Source organism: Didymosphaeria variabile (assembly GCF_027946475.1).
Source record: "Didymosphaeria variabile strain IMI 356815 chromosome Unknown scaffold_1, whole genome shotgun sequence".
NCBI classification, from domain to species: domain Eukaryota; kingdom Fungi; phylum Ascomycota; class Dothideomycetes; order Pleosporales; family Didymosphaeriaceae; genus Didymosphaeria; species Didymosphaeria variabile.
The window spans coordinates 4165813-4188669 of NW_026611620.1; the positions used below are offsets into that span (position 1 = coordinate 4165813).

Genomic DNA, 22857 nt, shown 5'->3' on the forward strand with positions numbered 1-22857 from the left:
TAGATAAAGGTACCCAGACGTAGCCGAGAGCAGTTCTGAGTGATTCCAGATATATGTAAGTAACTTTTGCGTTGGACTGCATGAGCGTGATACAGTTGCTACTTCGATTGGTCGTATAGTGAACTTGAACAAAGCTTCTTGGAACAGTGTGAGAGATAGAGCACACTTGACCACATGTCCTGGAATGCATTACACACTGGGGCTTGAGGAATAATTTCAGACCTGCTTCAGCTCTTGAATGGGCGCATTTGCTTCTCATACTGCAGCTACGTATGGAACTCAAAATTATTTGCAAGTCAGTGCCCAGGACTGGCTACGTATCCACGAGCTACATGTAACAGAATTGCCTGGCAGAATTGCCTGGCAGACTGGAGCTTCACTTGGGCGACCTTAAGACGTATAATACAGCGGCCGACCATATAGGGATAGTGTCGTGCCGACGTCGCAATTGCGATGCGATTACGGCTAGGTGACAGGGAAAAGCGCGATCCACTGCCCATCGAAGGATCAAGGTAAAGCCACCTGAGAGTAACTGCCGCCTCTGGTCAACAGCTGTCGCTTGCTCTCTTGTTGCCAATACTTGAAGCATACCCAACATCCCAATTGTCAGTGCAATGTGTGTACAGCACGTTCCCAATGATCTCAATCTGGTGTCTCATGCCAGGCAACACTGGTACGTGCCTCGCCATGCATCGAAGAGGTTCTGGATTGACTCGAAGGTGCGGTCAAGATTGACTACCTCATGCCATAATGGTTCAGACGCGAACAGGAACCAAAAGACAGGATGAGCTCAACCGCTACACATGCAAAGGAGGACTTTACGGACGCCGTCGGCGAGAGCTGCAGAGGTCTACGAAAAGGTACGACGACGGTAAAGCTCGGCTCGAGGTATCTGCGACTCTGGGGGCGAGATGTGAAACCTGGTGGAAGTGAGTCAACGAGAAGGGCGCCATACGCCCCTTCAGCGCATCGGGATGGCTCAGGCCCCTCAATGCCCCGCATCGATCGAAAATGAATCTCAGAGCAGAAGTCGAATGATGCCGCGCTGGACATCGACCACGAGGATCAATATTGAGACACCAAAAGTTATCGGACGTCAAGGTGGGCTGATGACGAACAGAAGTGCACGTACCGCCGCAACAACAAAGACGCATCCCACCATGGTGGGGCAATGCAACAGGTACCCCGCCAAAAGTTTTGGGTCGTCGTTATCACAGTCTTCTTCGCCGGCCGCGGGCGCTGTTCGCGTTGTGGATAGATGAATTGACGTGTAGAGCGCGCACTGGAGCTAGACTCTGGCCATGCATGCTGTTGAGACTTAGGCCGACGTGGTGAACTGAGAAGGGACGGTGGGCTGCGCAGTTATTTCACGTAGCAAATGTCCGGCTGTGGCGAGTAGATCAGCGGGCGGTCAGCGCAACGGGCGTGTAAGCCAATAACAGAGTGGTTATCTGCCGTATCTGGCCTCGAGCGCAGAGTGAGAGCCCAACAGCGAGGCTGAGGGCGGTTGCTGTGACACTTTGCAAAAATTTGAGTGAAGGTCCGTGCGCCCCTTAGGCTGCCCCGCGTCTGCCATATAAACTCGCTTTTCCCTTGGACCTCTTTCTCCCTCGTCCTCACACCATCAAACATTAAGCTTTGATATCTGTCAGTCGACCCCACTCTCCATCTCCTTTGTCTCGTCACTAACTTTCTTCGCAGGAGATTTTCAAGACTTTCTTACTTCCACACTTCACCACACAACCGATATCATGGGGTACGTCAACCTCAGCCCTGCGCCGGCTAGGTTGCAACGCATCTGCAAGAGCACAATGCTAACGAGTACTGCAGTAAAGAGAAGACTCATATCAACGTCGTCGTTATCGGCCACGTCGACTCTGGCAAGTCGACGACCACCGGACGTAAGCCTTCCTTCGAACGATAGCGGGGTACGAACAGCAGCTTACAATGGAGACAGACTTGATCTACAAGTGCGGTGGTATTGACTCTCGTACCATCGAGAAGTTCGAGAAGGTACGGATACACCTGTTTCCTTTGCGACACTGGCATCAAATTGCATCCGCGATGCGCCGGCCACATTTTTGGCTTATCGCGCTGAGGGGCAATTTGGGCGGTCCGAGTGGGGTTGTGCGAAATTTTCGCGCTAGTCCACTGTTGGCTGCTCGCCAACTATGACGCACAGTGGATAGCTTGCAGCCGCAAAATTACCCACAGCGATCACTAGTTGCCGGCGCCCTGTCGCATCCTGTCTCATGCTTTCCCACTCGTTCACGTCGCTGACTCGTTGCATAGGAAGCCGCCGAACTCGGCAAGGGTTCCTTCAAGTACGCATGGGTCCTTGACAAGTTGAAGGCCGAGCGTGAGCGTGGTATCACCATCGATATCGCTCTCTGGAAGTTCGAGACGCCCAAGTACTATGTCACCGTTAGTAGGTCAACTCCTCTCAAGTCAACCCCGGCTGCTGGCAGATTCAGCAGAATCAGCAGCATAGCAAGCAACATTCACTGACAACTTCTAGTCGATGCCCCCGGTCACCGTGATTTCATCAAGAACATGATCACTGGTACCTCGCAGGCTGACTGCGCCATTCTCATCATTGCCGCCGGTACTGGTGAGTTCGAGGCTGGTATCTCCAAGGATGGCCAGACCCGTGAGCACGCTCTGCTCGCCTACACCCTCGGTGTCAAGCAGCTCATCGTTGCCATCAACAAGATGGACACCACCAAGTGGTCTGAGGAGCGTTTCCAGGAGATCATCAAGGAGACCTCTTCCTTCATCAAGAAGGTCGGCTACAACCCCAAGCACGTTCCCTTCGTGCCCATCTCCGGCTTCAACGGTGACAACATGATTGACGCCTCCCCCAACTGCCCCTGGTACAAGGGCTGGGAGAAGGAGACCAAGGCCAAGCACACTGGCAAGACCCTCCTCGAGGCCATTGACGCCATCGACACCCCCGTCCGTCCCTCCGACAAGCCCCTCCGTCTTCCCCTCCAGGATGTTTACAAGATCGGTGGTATTGGCACGGTCCCTGTCGGTCGTGTTGAGACCGGTGTCATCAAGCCCGGTATGGTCGTCACCTTCGCCCCTGCTGGTGTGACCACTGAGGTCAAGTCCGTCGAGATGCACCACGAACAGCTTACCGAGGGTGTCCCTGGTGACAACGTCGGCTTCAACGTCAAGAACGTCTCCGTCAAGGAGATCCGTCGTGGTAACGTTGCCGGTGACTCCAAGAACGACCCCCCCAAGGGTGCCGAGTCCTTCAACGCCCAGGTCATTGTCCTCAACCACCCCGGACAGGTCGGTGCTGGTTACGCACCCGTCCTTGACTGCCACACTGCCCACATTGCTTGCAAGTTCGCCGAGCTCCTCGAGAAGATTGACCGCCGTACCGGAAAGTCTGTCGAGTCCAGCCCCAAGTTCGTCAAGTCTGGTGATGCCGCTATCGTCAAGATGATTCCCTCCAAGCCTATGTGCGTTGAGGCTTTCACCGAGTACCCCCCTCTTGGTCGTTTCGCCGTCCGTGACATGCGTCAGACCGTCGCTGTCGGTGTCATCAAGTCCGTCGTCAAGGCTGACAAGGGTGCCGGCAAGGTCACCAAGGCCGCCCAGAAGGCCTCCAAGAAATAAGCGATTACAATTTTTCCGGCTTGTTTCTTTCTTCCAAAAGTCTCTAGATATCCGATTCTGGGGATGCGGTGGCTTGAAGCCATTATGAGTTATGGCTGCTATGATGCATAATGGGTTAGGCGGGTTCTGGCGTTGTCCTTCCGTAGATTTATGTCATGATAACCAATGAATCGACTGGGTTGGACAAAGTTTTTTTCCACCTACTTGTTACTGTGATGTTTTTGTGGGTGTTGTAACCTTGTCCTCGCTCCATCCTCCTATGAACATAGACTAGCACGAGACGGCTATAGCTCATCCTGGTTTCGCAGCTCGATGAACGCAGGTCGTCTTGTCCTGGGCATGATCTATGCTTCATCATGCAATTGACCGCCAGACATCAAAGCTATGTTTGATGGGGTGAGGATGAGGTAGAAAGAGGTCTCAGGATAAAGCGAGTTTATATGGCAGACGCGGCAATTATGACCGTATGTATTCAGCGGTATGAGCACAAGGCGCGCAACCTAACATACGTGTATGCGAGACAATGGCCGCACTGACAGTCGCATACAAAAACTTGAGGTCTGCAACTTTACAGAAAAGGCCTGACCTGTGCCTCACACCACTCGTAGAACCGCGCGCTCACGCTTTTTCCTTTCCCCTCCTTCATGCTCGCTTGAACGTGCTCAGGTACACTCCCCTTTCTTCCCCACGGGACGATAAAGTCGCCGTCCTCCACACCTGGAGCAACCCCCGCAAATAGCTCGGTATACGCGCCTGCACCACATCGACATTAGCACAACCACAGATAGCACAAGAGCACGATGAAACTTACCATATCTCGCCCTCTTTCCAACCCTACCCAAAATTCCTTGTAACGCCTCTGGTAGGGCCGCCTTCCCAGCCCCCTGATTCACGCAAACATGCAGCACGCCAGCCGTATTCCTGCTCCTCACACCGTGCTCATCCACCTTCTCCACATCCTTGTGCCTCAGCGCGAATTCGTACGCGAGGAAGTACACCCCGGCTTTGCTCTGCATGTAGCCTTCCACTCCGACTAGCTGTTTTGGGTTCCATATTTCCTCCTCTTTTCCCGGGACAAGTTGTACGCCTCCCTGCGGCGTGGAGACGGTGAGAAGTGAGCATGCGTACACGATGCGGATTGAGGTGTTTATGTGGCAAAAGTGAGTGGTTGTGCGGTGCATGAGAGGGTAGAGGAGGTGTGTTAGGAGAAAAGGGGCGAGGCAATTTGCGCGTAAGGCGAAGGCGGCGTCTTTGCTGTCCCTGTCAACACCCCCTTCTAAAAACAGTACGTCTAGCCGGTAGTTCTCTTTCAGAAACGATTCGGCGGCGAGCTTGACAGTGTGCAGGTCAGCGAGGTCGGCTATGAAGGGTTTGAGCGTGCCTTGGGAGGTTGGGGCTTTGGAGGTTATTGTTCTGTGAGTATCTTCAAAGCTAAGTGCGTCAGCGAAAAGAGGGTGGATGGCAAAGAATGATGTACCTCGAGAGGAGGCGCGTTCCAATGTAGACAGTGGCATGGAGCGTGTAGAGGATCTTTGCGAGCTCGAGACCGGGGCCGGATGTCGCGCATGTTATGATGTAGACCTGAAAGGGGTGTCTGTCAGGGACGAATCATTTCCTAAGTACGGTATTTCGGGTTGCATAGAGGGGGATGTATACTTTGCTGGAAAGATCGATGATATCCTTTTCTGTAAAGGTCGGCGCCGGCGGGATCATTTTGAATGGATGCAATGTGATGCCCTGAAGTCTAAATGACGAGATCTACCAACGAGTTAAATTCCAGAGGTGTATTTGTTATGGCATTCTATATTCGAGTTCTTGTTGAGGGCTGCGTCGGGTCATGTCAAGATTTTGTATGCTCGACAGCTACGGCCGAATGCAACTCGATTACAGCCGGGTTTGTGGATTACTCAACGCCCAATGTGCGACTTCCTCTATGGAAGGATGCTAGGAGTTTCAAGAATTGGGGGCGGCGGCGCAGCAAACCTATACTGTTTCCCAAGGTTGTACGATGGCATTGGCCACTTTCACATATCTGTAGGCTCCACAGTTTATCTAGACAATGTGAGAGGTGATATATGAGAGCATGTTAAACCCAGCCATAACATGTGGTATATAGAGTGGAGAAGATCGTACGCGCAGGCTCGCCCCACAGCCCTTTCCCAGCCTAGCGCCGTTCGCTACTTCCCAGACTTCCGTCACTTGTCCACACCACCAGGCACGCGCGAAGATGTCAGCGGACCTCTTTGCAGAATTTGGTGCATCTTCAACCCCAAAGGCATCTCAGCAAAAGCAGCCTGGGGGCCCGAATGCGACGTCGTTCGGCTTTTTTGATGACTTCACGGCAACACCAGCTTCTACCCAAACAGCACCACAGCCTACCGCACTCGCGAGCAGCACGCAACAAGACGATGGCGATAATGATGATTGGGGTGACTTCGAAGGCGGTGCTTCGTCTTTCGAAAAGCCTCCTCTTGTGAAACAGGATTCATTCGCGTTTGTAGCGGCTCAAGCGACCAGAGCACGTGCACCAACATTGCCAGCAACCTTGGAAAACGTGAGCTTTGAGTGCCCGCAGAGTGTAGATATGTTTGCTCATTGTACTCACAGGACGACTTCTTCTCTCATTCAACACCACGCGTCGCACAGACAACGTGGCAGAGAGCACCTATTGTGAAAGCGAAAAAGTCCACGGATCCTAGCGTTTTGTTCGACGCAGAAGATGACTTTGGCAACGACGATTTTGGAGACTTTGAAGGAACGGAATCGGCTCCTACGCAGCCTATTGCTGCACCAACAAGTTCTACGGGAGTGAGTTTTCAGGTCTAAATCTCATGGGTGGTGCATGTGCTTATCATATCATCGTTTTAGATAGCAGATCTGCTCGAAGACTTGGATTTGTCCCAACCTACGGTTCCCCCTAGCATCCAACAGAATGCTACAAGCCACAAGACTTCAACATCAACCTCTCTGAAAAGCCCCATCGGCGGGTTTGGGTCCGTAGCTCCGAATCAACATGCAAAAGCTACCACTGCCCCTCCAGCCCCGAAAGAAGAAGAATCGTGGGATACCTTCGACGACTGGGAAGCATCTATTCCTACCAAGGCACCGGCAAGGGATCCCGCAAGACCGCCGCCTCAGAAGAAGGCCGACCTTGCTCCTAAGAAGACTATTAAGCCAAATTATGTGACCTCAGCACCGCCCATCTTGTCACCCACATTCGACGATCCGCATCCCGGCGAGCTACCACCAACGAACGTCCCACCACCAGCAGTACTACTTACTCTATTTCCTCCACTCTTTGCCGACGCTCAGGAGAAACTGTTCAAGCCCATGGCAGCGCAAACGCTCCCAATGCGCAACAAAGTGCTAGCGGAGCCCGCAACGATTACTTACCTCGAAGGTTACATCATGCTAGCTTCCGTCGCAGCTCACATAATAGCCGGCCGCAAGCTGCGCTGGAAAAGGGACCAGCATCTCTCGCAAGGCATGCGCATAGGACCCGCATCCTCACGGGCCACTTCGGGGATGAAGCTCTCCAGCATCGATAAGAGCGAGAACATGAAAGAGGAGCGTGAAGCATCAGACGTGGTGCGAGCGTGGAAGGACCAAGTAGGCAGGTTACGGCATGTTGTCTCAGCCGCAAACCAGATCAGGGCTGGTTCGTTAGGCGCGGTGCCAGATATCCAGGAAACTATGCCTGTCAAGGTGTTGAAACAGGGCGAAGGTGGCGTGCCGGCGAAGGAGCCGTGTATGCTGTGCGGCTTGAAGAGAGATGAGCGGGTGGGTGCTGTGGATCAGGGCGCCGAGGATAGCTTTGGGGAGTGGTGGGTTGAGCAGGTTAATATGCATCGTAGTATGTCTCCCTTTCCTATCGAGGCACAAATGCTAACTTTCCGCAGGTTGTCAGAACTTCTGGGGTGAACACAAGGATCTGCTTAGGCAGCGATGAAGGGTTTCGCCATGGCCAAGGCTGTGGAGGTCATCATACTATTTCGTGAATCAAAAGGCCGCAGATATGCCGGGCAATGACCGGTGGAGGTCAGCCAGTTTCAGCTCTTTAAGATGTTTGTGTCAGGGCATCCTACCGAACTCGTGTGCAGCGAGGGACCGTTACTCACAAAAGCACGCGGCGACTGATTTTCTGTTCGTAGAGCAATACAAAACACTCACTGGTTGTTGTGGCAGTACACGTGCAAGCTAACTAGCCAATAATCAGGTGCGGGGATAGCGGAAGGTCTGAGGCCGGGTATGACTTGCATTGCAAAAGCAATCAACAAAATTTGCTGCAGACGCCCGAGCCTTTTGAGGTACATGACGGTGTGGCCAGAATCTGCTGCTCACGCCCCGCGTGATGCAACGAATGGTTCATGGAGCGGGTGGCTTGCGAACCTGAACCAAACCAGGCGTCGGGAAATGTCAAACCATTACCGTACCACACGCTTAACAAGTGCGCTGGGCACAGGTGGAAGTCGGCATCGCATTTTGAGCCAACGCCGAAGCCGCGCGAGGCAGTGAAGGCAGTGGCGATGGCGACGCTGCCTGGACGCGTGGACGGCGCGACGTGTAATTGTCATGTCTCCCATGTGAATGCACCCGTCGGTCACCTGGATGCGGCCCTTGTTCTCTTGCGGCGCGGGATGTCCGTGCAGGTCTTGGGCGGGCGTGGGCGTGGGCCAACACCAGATCAGATGGACTAGCCTGCAGGGCGGCCACTACAAGCCCCTCCAGCCAAAGTGTACAGTCCTACCGTTTGCATAACCTCACGCATTGCACTGTCTCTCTGTCCCTGTTTGACTTGCCCCTCGCTGTTCGAAGCAGTCCGGCCACCAGCGAACGCGACTCGGCAGCGTCCTTCCCCGCCATCTGCTCTGCCACTCCCGCCCTGCATCTGCACCGTAGCCCAAGCGCCAGTACCCTTCGCGATACCCTTTTGTCTACCAAGCATTGGACTTTGGCATTGGCAGAGGACGACGAGAGTTGCTCCTACTCTTGTGACTCCAGCGTCCCGCCACTAGACTCGAGTTACGACGTCGGCCATTGTGAGGCACCTGAGGGAATGAGCCTGCCACGAAGAGATGGTGAGTAGTAAGCGTCTGATGACCCTTCAGGCCCGTCACGCAGCTCGTTCTGCTGTCCTACCATGGCGGCGTGCGAGAGCCCAGGCCTTCACCGCTCCATGACTGGCCGTTCCGAGCGCGCCGAACGCGTTCCGTGGAAATCGTATTCCCGCTGCGCATCTTGCAAGACAAATGCTCGGAGCACTTGGTCGCACCTTCCACGCACGCCTCGTTTGACTCGTCCCTCACGCGCCTTCCCCCCAACGCTTCACATTACTGCACATGAACTCGACTGCTGATTACACCCCGCCAGGCTCGCCCAACGAACAACCACTGTCGTCGCTGCCGGAGCTCACACGCTTCATCACCGCCCCCGAACAGCATGTTTCGTTGCCCAAGAACAAGAGCACGAGCAATCTGCTCTCACAGCGCACGCCGGCGGGCCTGTCCGTGAATACCAAACGCATGAGCATCGACGCGGGGCAGCTGGACAGGATGGCCCGGTAGGTGCCTAGCAGTGAATGGCTGCCTCCTTCGACAATACGCTTACACTCGCCAGCTCACCCATTGTCCCCGAACACGAACACGGCCTGGGAGCCTCCGGTCTTCGCCGCATACGCCAGCAACCAGGCTCTCGGGGAGTCTCTCAACATCGAGCTGCATCACTGAACATCAATCCTACACCACCCGCTTCCAGACACCCTCCACCTCCGCCCCGACCGCCCCAAGCTCGCCCACCCTCGCCTTCGGAGAGGACCTCACGCGTTTCCCCAGCGAGTCGCTACACTCGTTCTCCTTCGCCACCCAGTCCGACGAATTCATGCACAACCGCCAGAACGTACTCAAGCGGTCGATAGACTTCATGCAGAACAAGCTGGGCTGGGCAGCTGCGAACCCCGGCATCGCACAAGCCCAGGCAAAGATAAGCGGGGACCAGGAGGTGCAGAGCATGATGGAGCTGCTGACGAGGGCCAACCTGATCGGCAGCGATGCCACAGGCGCTCACGGTTTGGGAGCCCTTGGGCCCCTGACTGGGCCTGCTGAGGTGGAAGGAGAGAACCTCTTCGAGAAGAGCTTTGTCGAGCTCCAAAGATCGGAAAGTCCTGCGAGCATGCTAAGCCCAGCCCGGTCACCGACCCAGAAGGACCCCACGGACAACATACCGAACGGCGACACTAACGACGAGAACTTCGACGCGAGAAGCATCCCCGTATCTGACCAAATCTCCGAGGCCTCAAGTCAACGGACGGGCACCTCGCCGCCACAGCGACCTCAACGCGCAGCACTGAAGCGAACACTTACCGATGTAGCACCTCTATCGATACGACATCAACTCAATGACGCTCTAGCCCAGCCCTACCGCGTAGGGGACCAGGACCTTACCAACCAGCTCATGTCTCCAACTATCCCCACTGCAACTCCTCTCTCTAGCATTCCAGGCCCGCATTCAGGAGGACCAGCTCCCCACGGACAGCACGGCAGCCGCTGGGCGCCAGCTGCACAGGCAATCTTCACCACCGAGGCTACAGCTCCTTGGACCATCACGGCTGCGAACGATCTTGCTTGCCTGGTGTTCGGTGTGACGAGGGCCGAGGTTCGGAAGCTGGGCATATTGGAAGTCGTTCGAGAAGAACGAAGGAAGTGGCTTGAGGACAAGCTGCGGGAACCCCAAGTTGGATCAAAAGCATCCCGGGAACCGCACAATCAAAGTCAGCAAACTACCCCCGCTCCGCTGACCCAATTGAAAGTTGGTAACGGCGTTACAGCGAGGTTACTCAGCAAGCCTTCATCGCGGCAGGTAGCCCAGAACCGCCGGGCGCAGACCGATGATGGGAGTGGTTCATCATATGCACAGAAGTCGAACACCAAAGGTGCTTCACACCACGAATCCAAGCCTTCCAGAGGAGTCTTGCTCTGTGGTGATGTGGTGCCGATCCAGAAGCGAAACGGCGCCACTGGTAGTGCTAGCTTATGGGTCAAAGAGAAACGAGGCGGTCTCATCTGGGTCCTGGAAGAGATCGCGGAAGACGTCGTATACATCAACGTCGATGAAGTAGGATGCGTCGTGAAGGCGCATGGAGCGATAGAAGCAGTCTTCGGAGACGATCGGTTACGAAGAGGCATGGACCTCAGCCGTCTTATACCAGCAATCCCTAGGGTCCAAGGAGTGTATACTGGCGCTCTGGACTACGATAAAATCGCCGAACTCCGCAATTTTACCGCTCGGACCGTGAACAGCATAAATATACCCGTAACAGTCGAAGCCCTACTTGGCGAACCCACCTTCCGCATCTCGAGCTTTCCTCATATCGCCGGTATAGTGGTGTTATCGGCGTCGGACCTTACCATCTCCAGCTCGAATACGGTCTTTCTGTCGGCCTTATTTGGACAGTCAAAGCCTGACGGCCTCCACATTACACAGTTGATTCCCGGCTTCGACAGGATACTCAATGTAATGACGGATGAAGACGATGTAGAACTTGCTGATGGAATTGTCATTCCAGAGCACAGTTTCCGGCGAGCGCGAGCCCTTTTGGCCATGCGTGAAGGGCGTGGCGATGCAGCGACTCTTTTCCTCAAGCCTAGCGGGCTGCCAGCTCTGCATCGGGATGGCACCGACATCATGGTAGACGTGCAGATGCGGGTTGTCAAGAGCGAGAAGAAACCGCTATACGATGAGCAAGTGATTGAGGAAGAGAACACCGCAGCCAGTCAAACGCCAAGCGCGGAATTGGTGTTTGCGTTGTGGATCACTTATTCCAGACAATTGCATGCGGCCACTCACGGTGTCGGTCCTGTCACACCTCTTGTGTCACGGCCAGGCACGCCTCCGCACCAACCCTCGCCTGGACAGTCGACCTTGATCAACACTGAGGAAACCGAGCCTGAACAAACTAAATCTGATACTCCTATTTCGCTGTTAACGCAACAACTCCAAGCTAACCAACCTGCTTCTCCTGCGGAACCACAAGCTAAACCACCACTCGACGTCACAAAAGAAATGGCCGAGCCGCCCCGGAAGACCATTAATGACTTCGTTGTCGTAGAAGATATGGGCCAGGGCGCATACGGCCAGGTCAAGCTGTGTCGATCGAAGAAGAGCAGCAGCAAAAAGTCGGTCATCAAATACGTGACCAAGCGACGGATTCTTGTCGACACCTGGACACGCGACCGCCGTCTCGGCACAGTACCGTTGGAGATCCATGTTTTGGACTATTTACGGAGAGACGGCTTCAAACATCCTAACATTGTGGAGATGACCGATTTCTTCGAGGACGACGTCAACTACTACATTGAAATGGTGCCACACGGTCTGCCGGGCATGGATCTTTTTGATTACATCGAGCTTCGCGTCAACATGGAGGAGAAAGAATGCCGAAAGATATTCTGCCAAGTCGCGGAGGCGGTGCATCATCTGCACACCAAAGCAAAGGTCGTCCACCGCGACATCAAGGACGAGAATGTCATCCTGGATGGAGAAGGAAATATCAAGTTGATCGACTTCGGTAGCGCAGCGTACATTAAGAGCGGGCCCTTTGATGTCTTCGTTGGGACCATCGGTACGTATCGTGGCCTCGCTTTGTGTTACAGCATAGACTGACTTGTCCACTAGATTACGCTGCTCCCGAAGTTCTCGCCGGCAAGGCATACCGCGGTAAAGAGCAAGACGTCTGGGCGCTTGGTATACTCCTTTACACCATCGTGTACAAAGAGAATCCTTTCTACAGTATCGACGAAATCATGGACCACGACCTACGCGTACCCTACGTCATGTCCGAAGAGAACCTTGACTTGATTCGACTCATGCTGGACCGCGATGTCGAGCGACGCATTACTATTTCTCAGGTCTTGGAGCATCCCTGGTGTCAGGTGACAGATGCTACTTCGTGAGTACGTTTGAGCGTGTAAGCACATAGAGATAGAAGAGGCGGGTGCAGTGTGCAGCGAGATCTCGAGAGTTCTGCCGGCTGCATGACTGGGATTGGCACAGCATATAGACGACTGACTGATGATGAAGTGATGATGATTTTTATTCCGGCATTTGAGCACTGAGCTGTTTTGCATGGGCTGGCGGGGTTTGTTTGGTTTCGGGTGGGAGGCTATGGGAAAGGTATGTTCATGAGGGATTGTAAGTGCGATGGAAGAGCGTTAGATGAAAATGAATACCCGAACGCGTATGCATATGCGAAATTATTTCCTTGATTGTTTAACGCTGTGGTGACTGTAATGGTAAGGCTTTGTGAGGATGGCAAGGGTGGGCGCAAGAAGAGCCACTACCTGGTTCCTAGTTTTCCGACCATCTGATTCCACTACAATCCCTCTTCATGACTCTACACGTCCTCTTCTTGCAACTATCCGCCCCTCGCTCCGCATCTTCGATCCGTTTGCGCATCATCCTGCGCTCGTATTGAGGCAGTATCGACAATGGCTGCGTTTTCGCCTAGCCAAACGGACCACGATAAAGCATGGCTTTCGCGACCCCGCGTAGCAACGCCGCACGAGTGCCTCTTTCTGTATGTATCCTAGTCGTTGCAGTCACGAAAACGCCATATGCTCGATACAGTGACCGCTGTTGACAGGATGAATTGAGCCTGCCTGTTGCGGATGCTCAGCCTCGGCCAAGCGCTGGAAACAGCCTTGCTGACCGGCGACTGGATCGGTGAAAAGAGATTGAATGCCTCCATCTTTTTGAGAGTTGTATCTAGCCATTCCACTGCTCAGACCATGCTATCGGCTTTCTTTTGTATCTCTGGGGTTCGTTTAAAAAAACGGCTCTGCAGCTTGAACACCCCTAATGTCCAAATCATCCTTCTCGAACGAATACAGAGGTCTTGATCAATCAAATGGTACTTCTGAAGCAGCCGAATGCGGCACGAAAGCGCGCAATACAAAAGATGGATGAAGAGAACGGCGCGCCACCACCGTACAGCTCACAAGCGCCTGCAGCAGCTGAAGTAACTGCTATCGGCGATCTTGACTGGGACGAGGGAAACTTAGAAATTCCGACGGCGGCGCAGTGTATTGCGCATTTGAAACTGTTGCATGCTTTTGCAAAGTTGAGGAGGGATGTCGGGAATTCTGAGGGCTTATATGGTATCGAGTTGGAACGAGTTCGAGACGTAGGGGATCCTGGCGATGAGGTTGCGCAAGAACAGGACGTAGGGCCTTTGGCGGAGCGCTTACGAGATAAGAGATGGACCATCTTCCTTACGAAGGCTGTTGACCGCTTCGAAAAGTGGTGGGAATCTTTGCCGTTCGACTGTGACCTTTTCAGTTCTGCGCTCCAGACGACGCAGTTCAATTCCTCGAGGCCGCAGGACACCAATTCGATAATTAAATGGCCAGAGGTAGGAGACGGTATGGATGAGTATTTGCACAAAGTATTGCCTCCACTGGACATCTTAATGGTCTGGCATACGTACATGCTGAATCCGAGGGCGTACCTAGAGGACTGCATGCGCATGGGGAAACATCCTCAGTGGAGGAGTAGCTTCCCATGGCAGCTGATATGCGGAATTATCGGCGACTCATTCGAATACGATGCCCCTAGACCAGCCAAAGAGACCTTTGCGAGGCTTAACCCGCATGCTCCATGGGAGTGGCAGCATGATATAGGGCACAAGTCCATCACCTGTCCGAAATGCTGCAAAGAGCTCTCGGTTCCGTACACACGTCCTCCCACAAGCAACGCCTCGGAAACTATACGAGTGTACCTTGCAGAGGACTTTGGATACGCAAGCTCAAGTTTTCAAGAACTTTGTCCGCGATGTAATCTGATAATCACTCACGAGAAGCTCCGCGTTGGAAAATTCATCAATGATGCCACCAAGCTCCGCGAACACAAGACTCCACTCCCTGGTACCATCCTTTCTGCCAGAGGCGTTCCTGAGCTCACGTCAAATGGAAAAAGAATCGGAACGCACGATCCTTTCTTTCCCAATCGCGTTGTCGAGAGGCTTCACAGATTTGAACCCGAAACGTTTCGCAACGATATGGAGCAGCTCACCGTGGAGTCGATCAAGCGTGGATTCAGGAGATTGATGGCAAATAAATCTGATATCCGCTTGATAAATTCTAACCAACACAGACCGTTGCACATAGCCCGAGACAGCAAAATCGCTGTGCGCAAGATGCTGAGCCACTACTGGGATAACTCGAGTCCCTTCGGGCTCGACTTGGTCGGGGCTGTCGTCCGACAAGCAAGCTTCATCCAGAAAATGGTGAAGATAGACTGGCTCCACAGCCCTTCGCTTATGACAACCATGCAACGCTCCATCGTCAAGTATCACCGCTTTACACGAATTATCGCAGAACACAACAACACGGCAGTTCCCACATTAGACGTAGATCTCGCGTGGCACACTCACCAGCTCACGCCCAAGGTATACTACAAATACACCATCAGCGAGACGACGAGGTTCATCAACCACGACGACAAGATCCCAGGTAAGAATCTTAACACAGCCTTTATCCGAACTTCGCAGCTCTACGAGAAGAAGTACGGCACGCCGTACGCCGAGTGCGCATGTTGGTACTGCGAATCCACACGCGAGCCTCTCCGTTCCTCTTTCACCAACCGCGTCTTCGGCTTCCCTACAGACATCAAACGCATAGCCGACCTGGATCTCTGCAAAGACGTAGCCTCCGGTCCGCACATCAGCACGCACAACGCTTTGATCCCAACGTCTGCGAAACAACGCCGTGCCGAGCTCGAGAAGCTTGATAGAGAGTACGCGGCGGTGCGCAGAAGGTATGAGAAGAAGAAGCAGAGTCCTCCGGAGAAAGAACAGGATACTGTTCTCTATGGCCCGTATGGATATCCGGTCGTTTATCCTGCGTATGTGCCGTACTATGCTGAGTCGGCGTGCGAGTACTCGGCCAGTGGGCAAATTAGCGGTGGCGGTTGTGTCGCTGGGACATGCTGTCCTGGGGCGAGCGTGGGGAACTGTGCGGGTGAAGGGAGGGGAAACGGGACGCCTGCCTGTCAGGCTAGCTGTCTTGGAGGGGGAGTTGGTGAGCGCAGTGGTGGTGGGGAGGCGGTGGTGGATGCGGAGGAGGCTGTGGTGGTGGAGGAGGGGTTGACATATCTATCGCTACTGATCATTCATTCTCCTTAGGTACTGTCCGACGACGCTGCAGCATAATTCTCTAGTGGTTCTCTGTTTTCCGTCTATATGGTCAGCCTCACGTAAACCGGCCTACTCTAGCCGTCATTATCTCGTTGATCAAGATCTGTAGCGCCTACGGGAATTGCGCGTGTCGCATCGACGAGATGTGAAGGTTTCCTCGACCATCCCAGGGCACTCCGTCAGCCGAGAGCTCCAGCGTATCCGTGAACGAATAACGCCTATATAGAGATTGTAGAATACATCATGAGGCGATGATTGCTTGAACCAGATGCTGTGAAAACTTCTTGCAGCTTAATCTTTGGGAGTTTATCCTCGCGCATGGCTCAAGTCATGATATTGAGTAACATTGATTGTCTGGCGAGTCTTGAGATTGCTGAAATGCGGGTAATCTTCCAATGGCGAAACAAGGTTGGAGGTGCGCAGGAAGAGCACGAAAGAGCGTCGTCTGAAGTTGCTGCAATTCGGCGCCTGTGCAATGAACCTGTAGATTTGGCTCACAAACCACTCTGGACAACAAGTCTCATTCAACCACTTCCTTCCTCGTGGGTGCTGCCATGCACATGCTGCTGTGCACATGCTGATGAAGGATATGGCGGGGTTTCCTTGTTCCCCAAGTGTTGAGGTCGCACCATCCAGCTCCCCGCACCGTCAATCGCACGCGTCGCAATCACCACTTCGCGTCGCATGCATCATGACGTCCACACTCGCCAAATCTTTCCCCTTACTCACCGTTATCTTTCGTGTTTCAGGTGCCACATGGTTGGGGCGCACGCGGGCCAAGGTTCCGCTTGCGTCCTGGCATTGGGGCTGTGCATCGAGCTGAAGATCTACACATGTTTAAAAATCAAAGGTCGCTGGGAGATACCTACTGCGCTGATACGAGGCGTAGCGAATCAGCGGTGTCTGGTGCTGGAATAGGAAGTCAGTCGAATTGCGTTGTCTACTTGAGGTTGGGTGTAGATGATCGACTTGGGAAGCTGGTGTGGGAGATGGGAGCGAGGAACGCGAGGATTGATGGGTGATCTTTGTTGGCGCCGGGTAGGAAGGACCCGGTGGGCAGGTTGGATCATCGTTGTTGGTAGCTCGTCGAATTGAGTACAAGTCTTGGCGCTAAGAGAGTCGATAATGGACGAGAGGTGCTTCTGCCCGTAGCCGGACCGTTTGTTAGTCTTGTGTGGGGTGATTCCAGGCTGTGTAGAGCTCGCGTAGTCAGAGGTCTACCGTCTGGCGAAATACCACCGAAAGCACACGGTGCGCAGGAGGACGTGTGAAGCGGAAGCAACGGGCTGTTGCTAGATTAGGAAGTAAGTCACTGAGCATATGATGGGTGTACCTGAGTGAGCGTTGTGGGAACGAGGAACGCGAACGAGACGGATCATCATTGAGGCAGTGCTATTGACGGTGAAATTGAATGAGTGTCGTGGAGCTGGGAGAGTTCAGGACGAAGAAGAGATGTGCGTGTCCGCTGCAAACCTTTTTAGCTCCACTGATGGTAGCGTCAAGTCTAGTCTGTGTAAGATTTAGTAGGGCAATAGGACGATGTTAAAGACTATTCGATGCACTAAATGGGAACTGCTTGCTAAGATAGGAAGTCAGTGGTTTCGAGCATGTAGTGGATTTCTATCGGTGATATCATGGTATCGAGATGTGGACGTTGAGATTGTAGACACGATAGATCACAGCACCCATAGCTCACGTTGTCAGAATGGGTGTGTCTGGTGTAGACGGCAAGAGATGCGTAAGACAGCAAATACCTCTGCCGCGGTCTATTGGGGTATGCAGGGCTCGCAAGAAGTGGTAGCGACGAAATTAGCGCGAAAACTCTCCTGCTCTCCTACTGCACAACGTGTACAAGTAGAACAGAGTCAGGGCACTTGGCAACTACAAGCGCGCAGGCGGAGAGTTCAATGCACCTATCATAACATGTAACTCTTTCAGGATACGTCCGAGATGAGAGATGGTCCCGAGTACACCATACAGACCTCGGATCTGATGGGCAGTAGTCTGGACGAATGGTCTAGCGAAGTCACATTTGCGGTCTGATGCTATTGTGTGGACTGCCTGACTGTATGCTGACTTGTGTAGTCATACGGCGCATATGATGCTCATCGACACACCGTGAGCCATGGACAAGTCAGCAACGTTGATGTGATTCCAAAAGCTCGTCGAAAACGGAAGTCAGTCTAGAACCCCACGCCTGCACTAAGACCGACCAATACGCCGTGTACTAACTCTGCTGACGGTTAGCTGCGCTTAGCGCCAGGTCCCAAAATCTCCGGTCCATATCCTGAAGACTCTCAGTAGCAGGAGGCCGATCGGATTAAAGCTGAGAGATGCTGTCGGTGAGTCGGCGCCTGCAAGAGTTTCGCACGACGACGATGGCACATGCATTGTCGAAGGCTCCGAGGTGTAGATAAGGGTCGCGCGGGGGTAAATGCGAACGAAGGTGTGAAACGTGCGCGCGGATCGACGACGCTGGAGCGGGACCCACCGCGTAGATCTCACGTATGCTTGAACAGCAACCTTCCGCGCCTCACCCAGAGCGGTAGTCGAAAAGCCAGGCAATTCGCTGCATGCGCGCTGCGCAAACCATCTGCGAAATGCCCTCGCCATGATTCGTTGCCTTTTGTCCCGTTCCTTTGCCCTGTGCTCAGCCTCCACCACGCGGCCATCAAGAATGCCCAGCACCAAAATCGTCGCACTGCTCAACAGCATCTGCCCGCGTTATTCGCTGCGGTGCTGCCACGCCCGGGACAATGTCGCTCATGACGCGTACCTGAAGGTCCGACGTTGGACAAGCTCCTGCGGAAACGATGGGCAGAGAGGGGAGCCGACCGCTTTCAGCCAAGGCACGTCGAAAGCAGGCATGAAGCAGGTCCACACGTGCAGCTCGTCTGCAGCATAGCATGTAATGGCTGGGAACAGATACGATCTAAGTCCGGCTTGATGCTCGTGCGGTAGCTTGCGGTTGTAAGCCCAGCGACCGGGGGTTGGCTTAGGACGGTGATCATCGCTGGGACCTCTTGGGGCAGGTGGATTTAATCAACGGTCATCCCACCCTTTAGGTCCTCATTCGAAGTGTTTCAGTGTTTTAGACCTTCGAGTATAAAATCATTGAAGGGCACGTCAATTACCCTAGTCCGCTTGTACGCCCATTGTCTTCCTGATTTGTCAAATTGGTTTATTCTTATACGACGCTTGGCAAGCCCCCATTCCTCCTTGTTCAGCTGGAACCCCAAGTCTTGAACCGCTCTCTTCTTGTTTCAACGCACAACTCGAGATGAGGAACGGCAGGAGAAACTTTCTGGCTGCTGGTCTAGTAGCCCTAGGTAAGTGTCATACATGTGCCTCTCCGCTCCATATGTGAGTATAGGTGTGTTGACCAATAACAGCCTCCCTTGCCACGGCTCAAGTGGCCAGTGTCTGTCCTGTAACAAACGTCTGCTTCAAGCTCAATATCCCTCAGAACACAGCGTCGTCTGGCAATGGAGATATCTTCTTCCAAATATCGGCCCCAGACACCTATAACTGGGTTGCTCTTGGCCAGGGCAATAGCATGTCTGGGTCGAACATCTTTGTGATGTACACTGACGGCAACGGCAATGTGACTTTGTCACCACGGTTAGGAACCGGCCACAACATGCCTCAGCTCAACAGTGACGCGCAAGTGACCTTGCTGGAAGGCTCTGGAGTATCGAACGGGAAGATGGTCGCTAATGTGCGATGTGAGTATTTTGTGAACAGTATCCTACACGTGATCTGACTATCATTGTAGGCTCAAGTTGCAATAGCTGGTCGGGTGGTACTGCAAGCTTCTCGGGCAATAACGGCAACTGGATCTATGCGACGAAACAGAATGGAGGTGCCATAGATTCCACTTCACAGTCTGCGAACATCGATCAACATGATGACCATGCAACGTTTTCGTGGAATTACGCCAACGCCAAGGGTGGGAGCAGTGTCAACCCCCTTGTTAACTCTGGAAGCTCATCGTCTGGGAGTGCAAGTGGAGGAGCCAGTCCTACGAGCTGTGTCCCCCGTCCAGCTGGAGCTGCAGCCAGCGGAGGCTCGGCCACAGGCACGGCGACCAGCGGAGGAAGCAGCGGAGCAACATCGACCAAGTCCGATGATGATAATGATAGCTGGACTCACCTAACCGCCCGCCCAACCGCCCGACCTACTGGCAACCCATGGGAAGATAACGACAAGAGGGAGCTGGCCGAACGTGAAGACATCAACTACTGCGATGAGAACGATCCCTCGAACAGCGGCTTCACCCCCATTTCATCATCGGGATCCACCAGCAACACGAAAAAGATGATAATCGCGCACGGCACTCTCGCCGCGCTCGCCTTCGTCATCTTCTTCCCCTTCGGCGCCATCGCGATCCGTCTTGCTTCCTTCACCGGCGTAGTCTGGTTCCACGCCGCGTTCCAAGTCTTTGCGTACATCGTGTACATCGCAGCCTTTGGCCTCGGCATCCACATCGCCAATGAGTACCAAATGGTGAGCATCACTCCTTCCTACCACAGGTCTAATATGCTAACGTCCTGCAGCTCTCCGAGACCCACCCCATCATCGGCATCGTCGTCTTCGCCGTCCTCTTCTTCCAGCCCATCCTCGGCTTCCTGCACCACGCCATGTATAAGAAATACCAGACACGCACGGTGTGGTCGCACCTCCACTTGTGGACGGGCCGCGCTGCCGTCACGCTGGGCATCATCAATGGCGGACTAGGTTTGCAGCTTGCGGATCGGATGAACATGAGCTCAAGGTCGGGTATGATCGCTTATGGGGTGGTTGCCGGTGTGGTGTGGCTGGCGTGGGTGGCTGCTATGGTCATGGGAGAGAAGAGGAGGACCAGAGCAGTAAAGTATGCGGGGAGCCCGAGGGAGGTTAGTGAGACGCAGCCTGCAGGCGGACATTATGCGCCAAAGGAGAACGGTAGTTGAGGATAGAGGGGATTTCAAGGTCAAAGATCAGAAGGGGAAGTTTTCTTTTGGGTGTGAATAACGGATCTTTTTACATCGAGTCGATTTACTCAGACCTTTGGTACACTAATGGGTCGGCGCGCTTGCTTGTGCCATGGGTCGGAGATATAATACTGTTCCACGAGGCAAGAGCATCAATGATGCGCTGGGGAGCTGATCTACGAGTGGATATTATATCACGATTCTAACCGACATTGACATCATGAACTCAAAACAGTGTCGGTGACATGACTTCGACGAGTATGTCCTCGATCGGGTTAGCGTACATGTGCACGAGCCATTCAGCAATCCCAGTGTCGAGGGGCACTCATCTCGTAGCCCAGACGATTTTCGGCGCCGCCAGGCAGTCAACAAACAACACCGCACGCTTTCCACTCTTCCCCCACTGAAGCCACGTTTATCCCCGCCACGACTCAACCCGCTTATATCTGTAACATCCCCTACCACACATATTCGAGGCCTTCCTGCCCAAAATGGGAGAATCACGGTACGAGCGCCACCTCGGATCCCTCCTGCCAATCTGCCAATCTACCGTCGTCGGAATGCGTTGCTAATATAATTCCTCTTTGCAGACAAGAACTCGTTGCATGGCTGAATAACCTTCTCCAGCTCAACATCACCAAGGTCGAACAATGTGGTACCGGGTATGTCATCATATAAGGTCTCGAGGACATCGTGTGCCTCAGCGCATGGGACATTGGTAGGAACGGAAGCTGACGGTCTGACAGGGCAGCGCTATGCCAGGTGTTCGACAGCATATTCTGTGAGTTTGGCTCTGCTGCTGGACCTTGTTGGAGCCGCGACTAATGCCAATAGATGACGTGCCGATGGCGAGGGTCAAGTTCAACGCCAATACCGAATACGCATACCTACAAAACTTTAAGATATTGCAGAGTATGTCCGCCAGAAGAGGGATGGAAAAGAGCTGTGCTAATCACACGATCAGACACCTTCGCGAAACATCATGTCGACAAGCCTATTCCTGTCCAGCAGCTAGTCAAGTGCAAGATGCAGGACAACCTCGAGTTTCTCCAATTTGCCAAGAGGTATTGGGACCAGTATTTCCCCGGCCACGAATACGATGCCCTCGCCCGCCGTAACGGACAAGGTGGAGTGGTCGCCACCAGCGCACCTGCAGCTCGCGCAGCCCCCGCGGCCGCTCGGAGAGCACCCGCTGCAAGCAACTCAGCCGCCCCGCGAACTCGAACACCACTCGGAGGTGGAGGTGCCGCGAGCGCCGCCCTGCGTGAGGAAAACAACGTGCTTAAGGAGACAGTGGCAGGCCTCGAGCGCGAGCGCGACTTCTACTTCAGCAAGCTGCGGGATATCGAGCTGCTGATTCAACAAGCAATGGAGGCGGACCCAGAACTCGAGAAAGATGAAGGCTTGCTTAAGCAGATCCAGAACATCCTGTACTCGACAGAGGAGGGCTTCGAGATCCCGGCTGAGACCGAGGGTGCTGAAGAGGAGACATTCTAGGCAGTTATTGATTGATGCATATTTTGAGCGCGGGGCTAAAGCTGGGATACCATTTCCTTAATGTTTAGGTTGGCACGAGACACGAAAGTGCGTGGAGAGTTCGCAGATCCAGGAGCTTGTAAGACACAACAGTCTGGTGGAGATGGTGCACACGCGCCGTATCTTCGGAGGTGCAGAATGCTTCGTGCATCAGTAGGCACAAAGCAGCGCACACGGTGAGCAAGAGACATGTGGAAGCGGCAGAGTTAGTGCAGAAATCTTCAATTGTTCATTTTTCGCCATTCGTCTCCAGTCACAACACACTACGAGCCCTTTTGTAAACCTCTCCCATAATCGTTCAGCAGTATCCCTTACATAAACACGTTTACCTTCCTACCCATCCCCTTCCTACCCCTCCACGCAGTGTCATTCGAAACCAGGCTCCCGCCCGCCTCAGCCCAATACCCTTCGACCAACGGCACCGCAGAAAAACATCCCCAGGCTGGCTGTTTCGCATCTACTGGTTGCTACCTGATGTTAGCCTCTCACTCTTGAGCGATTTTCAACGTCTTTCCCCTAGTTTCAAGTCAGGGC

The 22857-nt window shown here is 53.7% G+C and overlaps 7 protein-coding genes across 7 annotated transcripts; 6 read left to right on the forward strand and 1 right to left on the reverse strand.

Annotated features, from left to right (window-relative positions):
* Positions 1–1947: 1947 nt before the first annotated feature.
* Positions 1948–3627, forward strand: TEF1 (translation elongation factor EF-1 alpha; the record flags this gene model as incomplete). Its single annotated transcript, XM_056210144.1, has 3 exons — positions 1948–2013; positions 2293–2428; positions 2519–3627. 3 exons carry the CDS (start codon positions 1948–1950, stop codon positions 3625–3627), a joined length of 1311 nt encoding a protein of 436 aa, XP_056076966.1.
* A 568-nt stretch (positions 3628–4195) lies between these two features.
* Positions 4196–5340, reverse strand: RDH1_2 (short-chain alcohol dehydrogenase; the record flags this gene model as incomplete). Its single annotated transcript, XM_056210145.1, has 4 exons — positions 4196–4380; positions 4439–5058; positions 5105–5208; positions 5251–5340. 4 exons carry the CDS (start codon positions 5338–5340, stop codon positions 4196–4198), a joined length of 999 nt encoding a protein of 332 aa, XP_056076967.1.
* Positions 5341–5854: 514 nt separating this feature from the next.
* Positions 5855–7576, forward strand: N0V89_001333 (uncharacterized protein; the record flags this gene model as incomplete). Its single annotated transcript, XM_056210146.1, has 4 exons — positions 5855–6181; positions 6235–6435; positions 6496–7480; positions 7527–7576. 4 exons carry the CDS (start codon positions 5855–5857, stop codon positions 7574–7576), a joined length of 1563 nt encoding a protein of 520 aa, XP_056076968.1.
* Positions 7577–8683: 1107 nt separating this feature from the next.
* Positions 8684–12575, forward strand: FUN31 (serine/threonine protein kinase; the record flags this gene model as incomplete). The annotated part of the gene is made up of 5 exons (XM_056210147.1): positions 8684–8705; positions 8998–9187; positions 9244–9325; positions 9382–12244; positions 12298–12575. The coding sequence occupies 5 exons, from the start codon at positions 8684–8686 to the stop codon at positions 12573–12575; spliced, it is 3435 nt and encodes a 1144-aa protein (XP_056076969.1).
* A 953-nt stretch (positions 12576–13528) lies between these two features.
* Positions 13529–15802, forward strand: N0V89_001335 (uncharacterized protein; the record flags this gene model as incomplete). The annotated part of the gene is made up of 1 exon (XM_056210148.1): positions 13529–15802. One exon carries the CDS (start codon positions 13529–13531, stop codon positions 15800–15802), a length of 2274 nt encoding a protein of 757 aa, XP_056076970.1.
* A 3292-nt stretch (positions 15803–19094) lies between these two features.
* Positions 19095–20766, forward strand: N0V89_001336 (uncharacterized protein; the record flags this gene model as incomplete). Its single annotated transcript, XM_056210149.1, has 4 exons — positions 19095–19143; positions 19207–19539; positions 19590–20320; positions 20371–20766. 4 exons carry the CDS (start codon positions 19095–19097, stop codon positions 20764–20766), a joined length of 1509 nt encoding a protein of 502 aa, XP_056076971.1.
* An 866-nt stretch (positions 20767–21632) lies between these two features.
* Positions 21633–22284, forward strand: BIM1 (microtubule integrity protein mal3; the record flags this gene model as incomplete). Its single annotated transcript, XM_056210150.1, has 2 exons — positions 21633–21699; positions 21752–22284. 2 exons carry the CDS (start codon positions 21633–21635, stop codon positions 22282–22284), a joined length of 600 nt encoding a protein of 199 aa, XP_056076972.1.
* Positions 22285–22857: the final 573 nt, after the last annotated feature.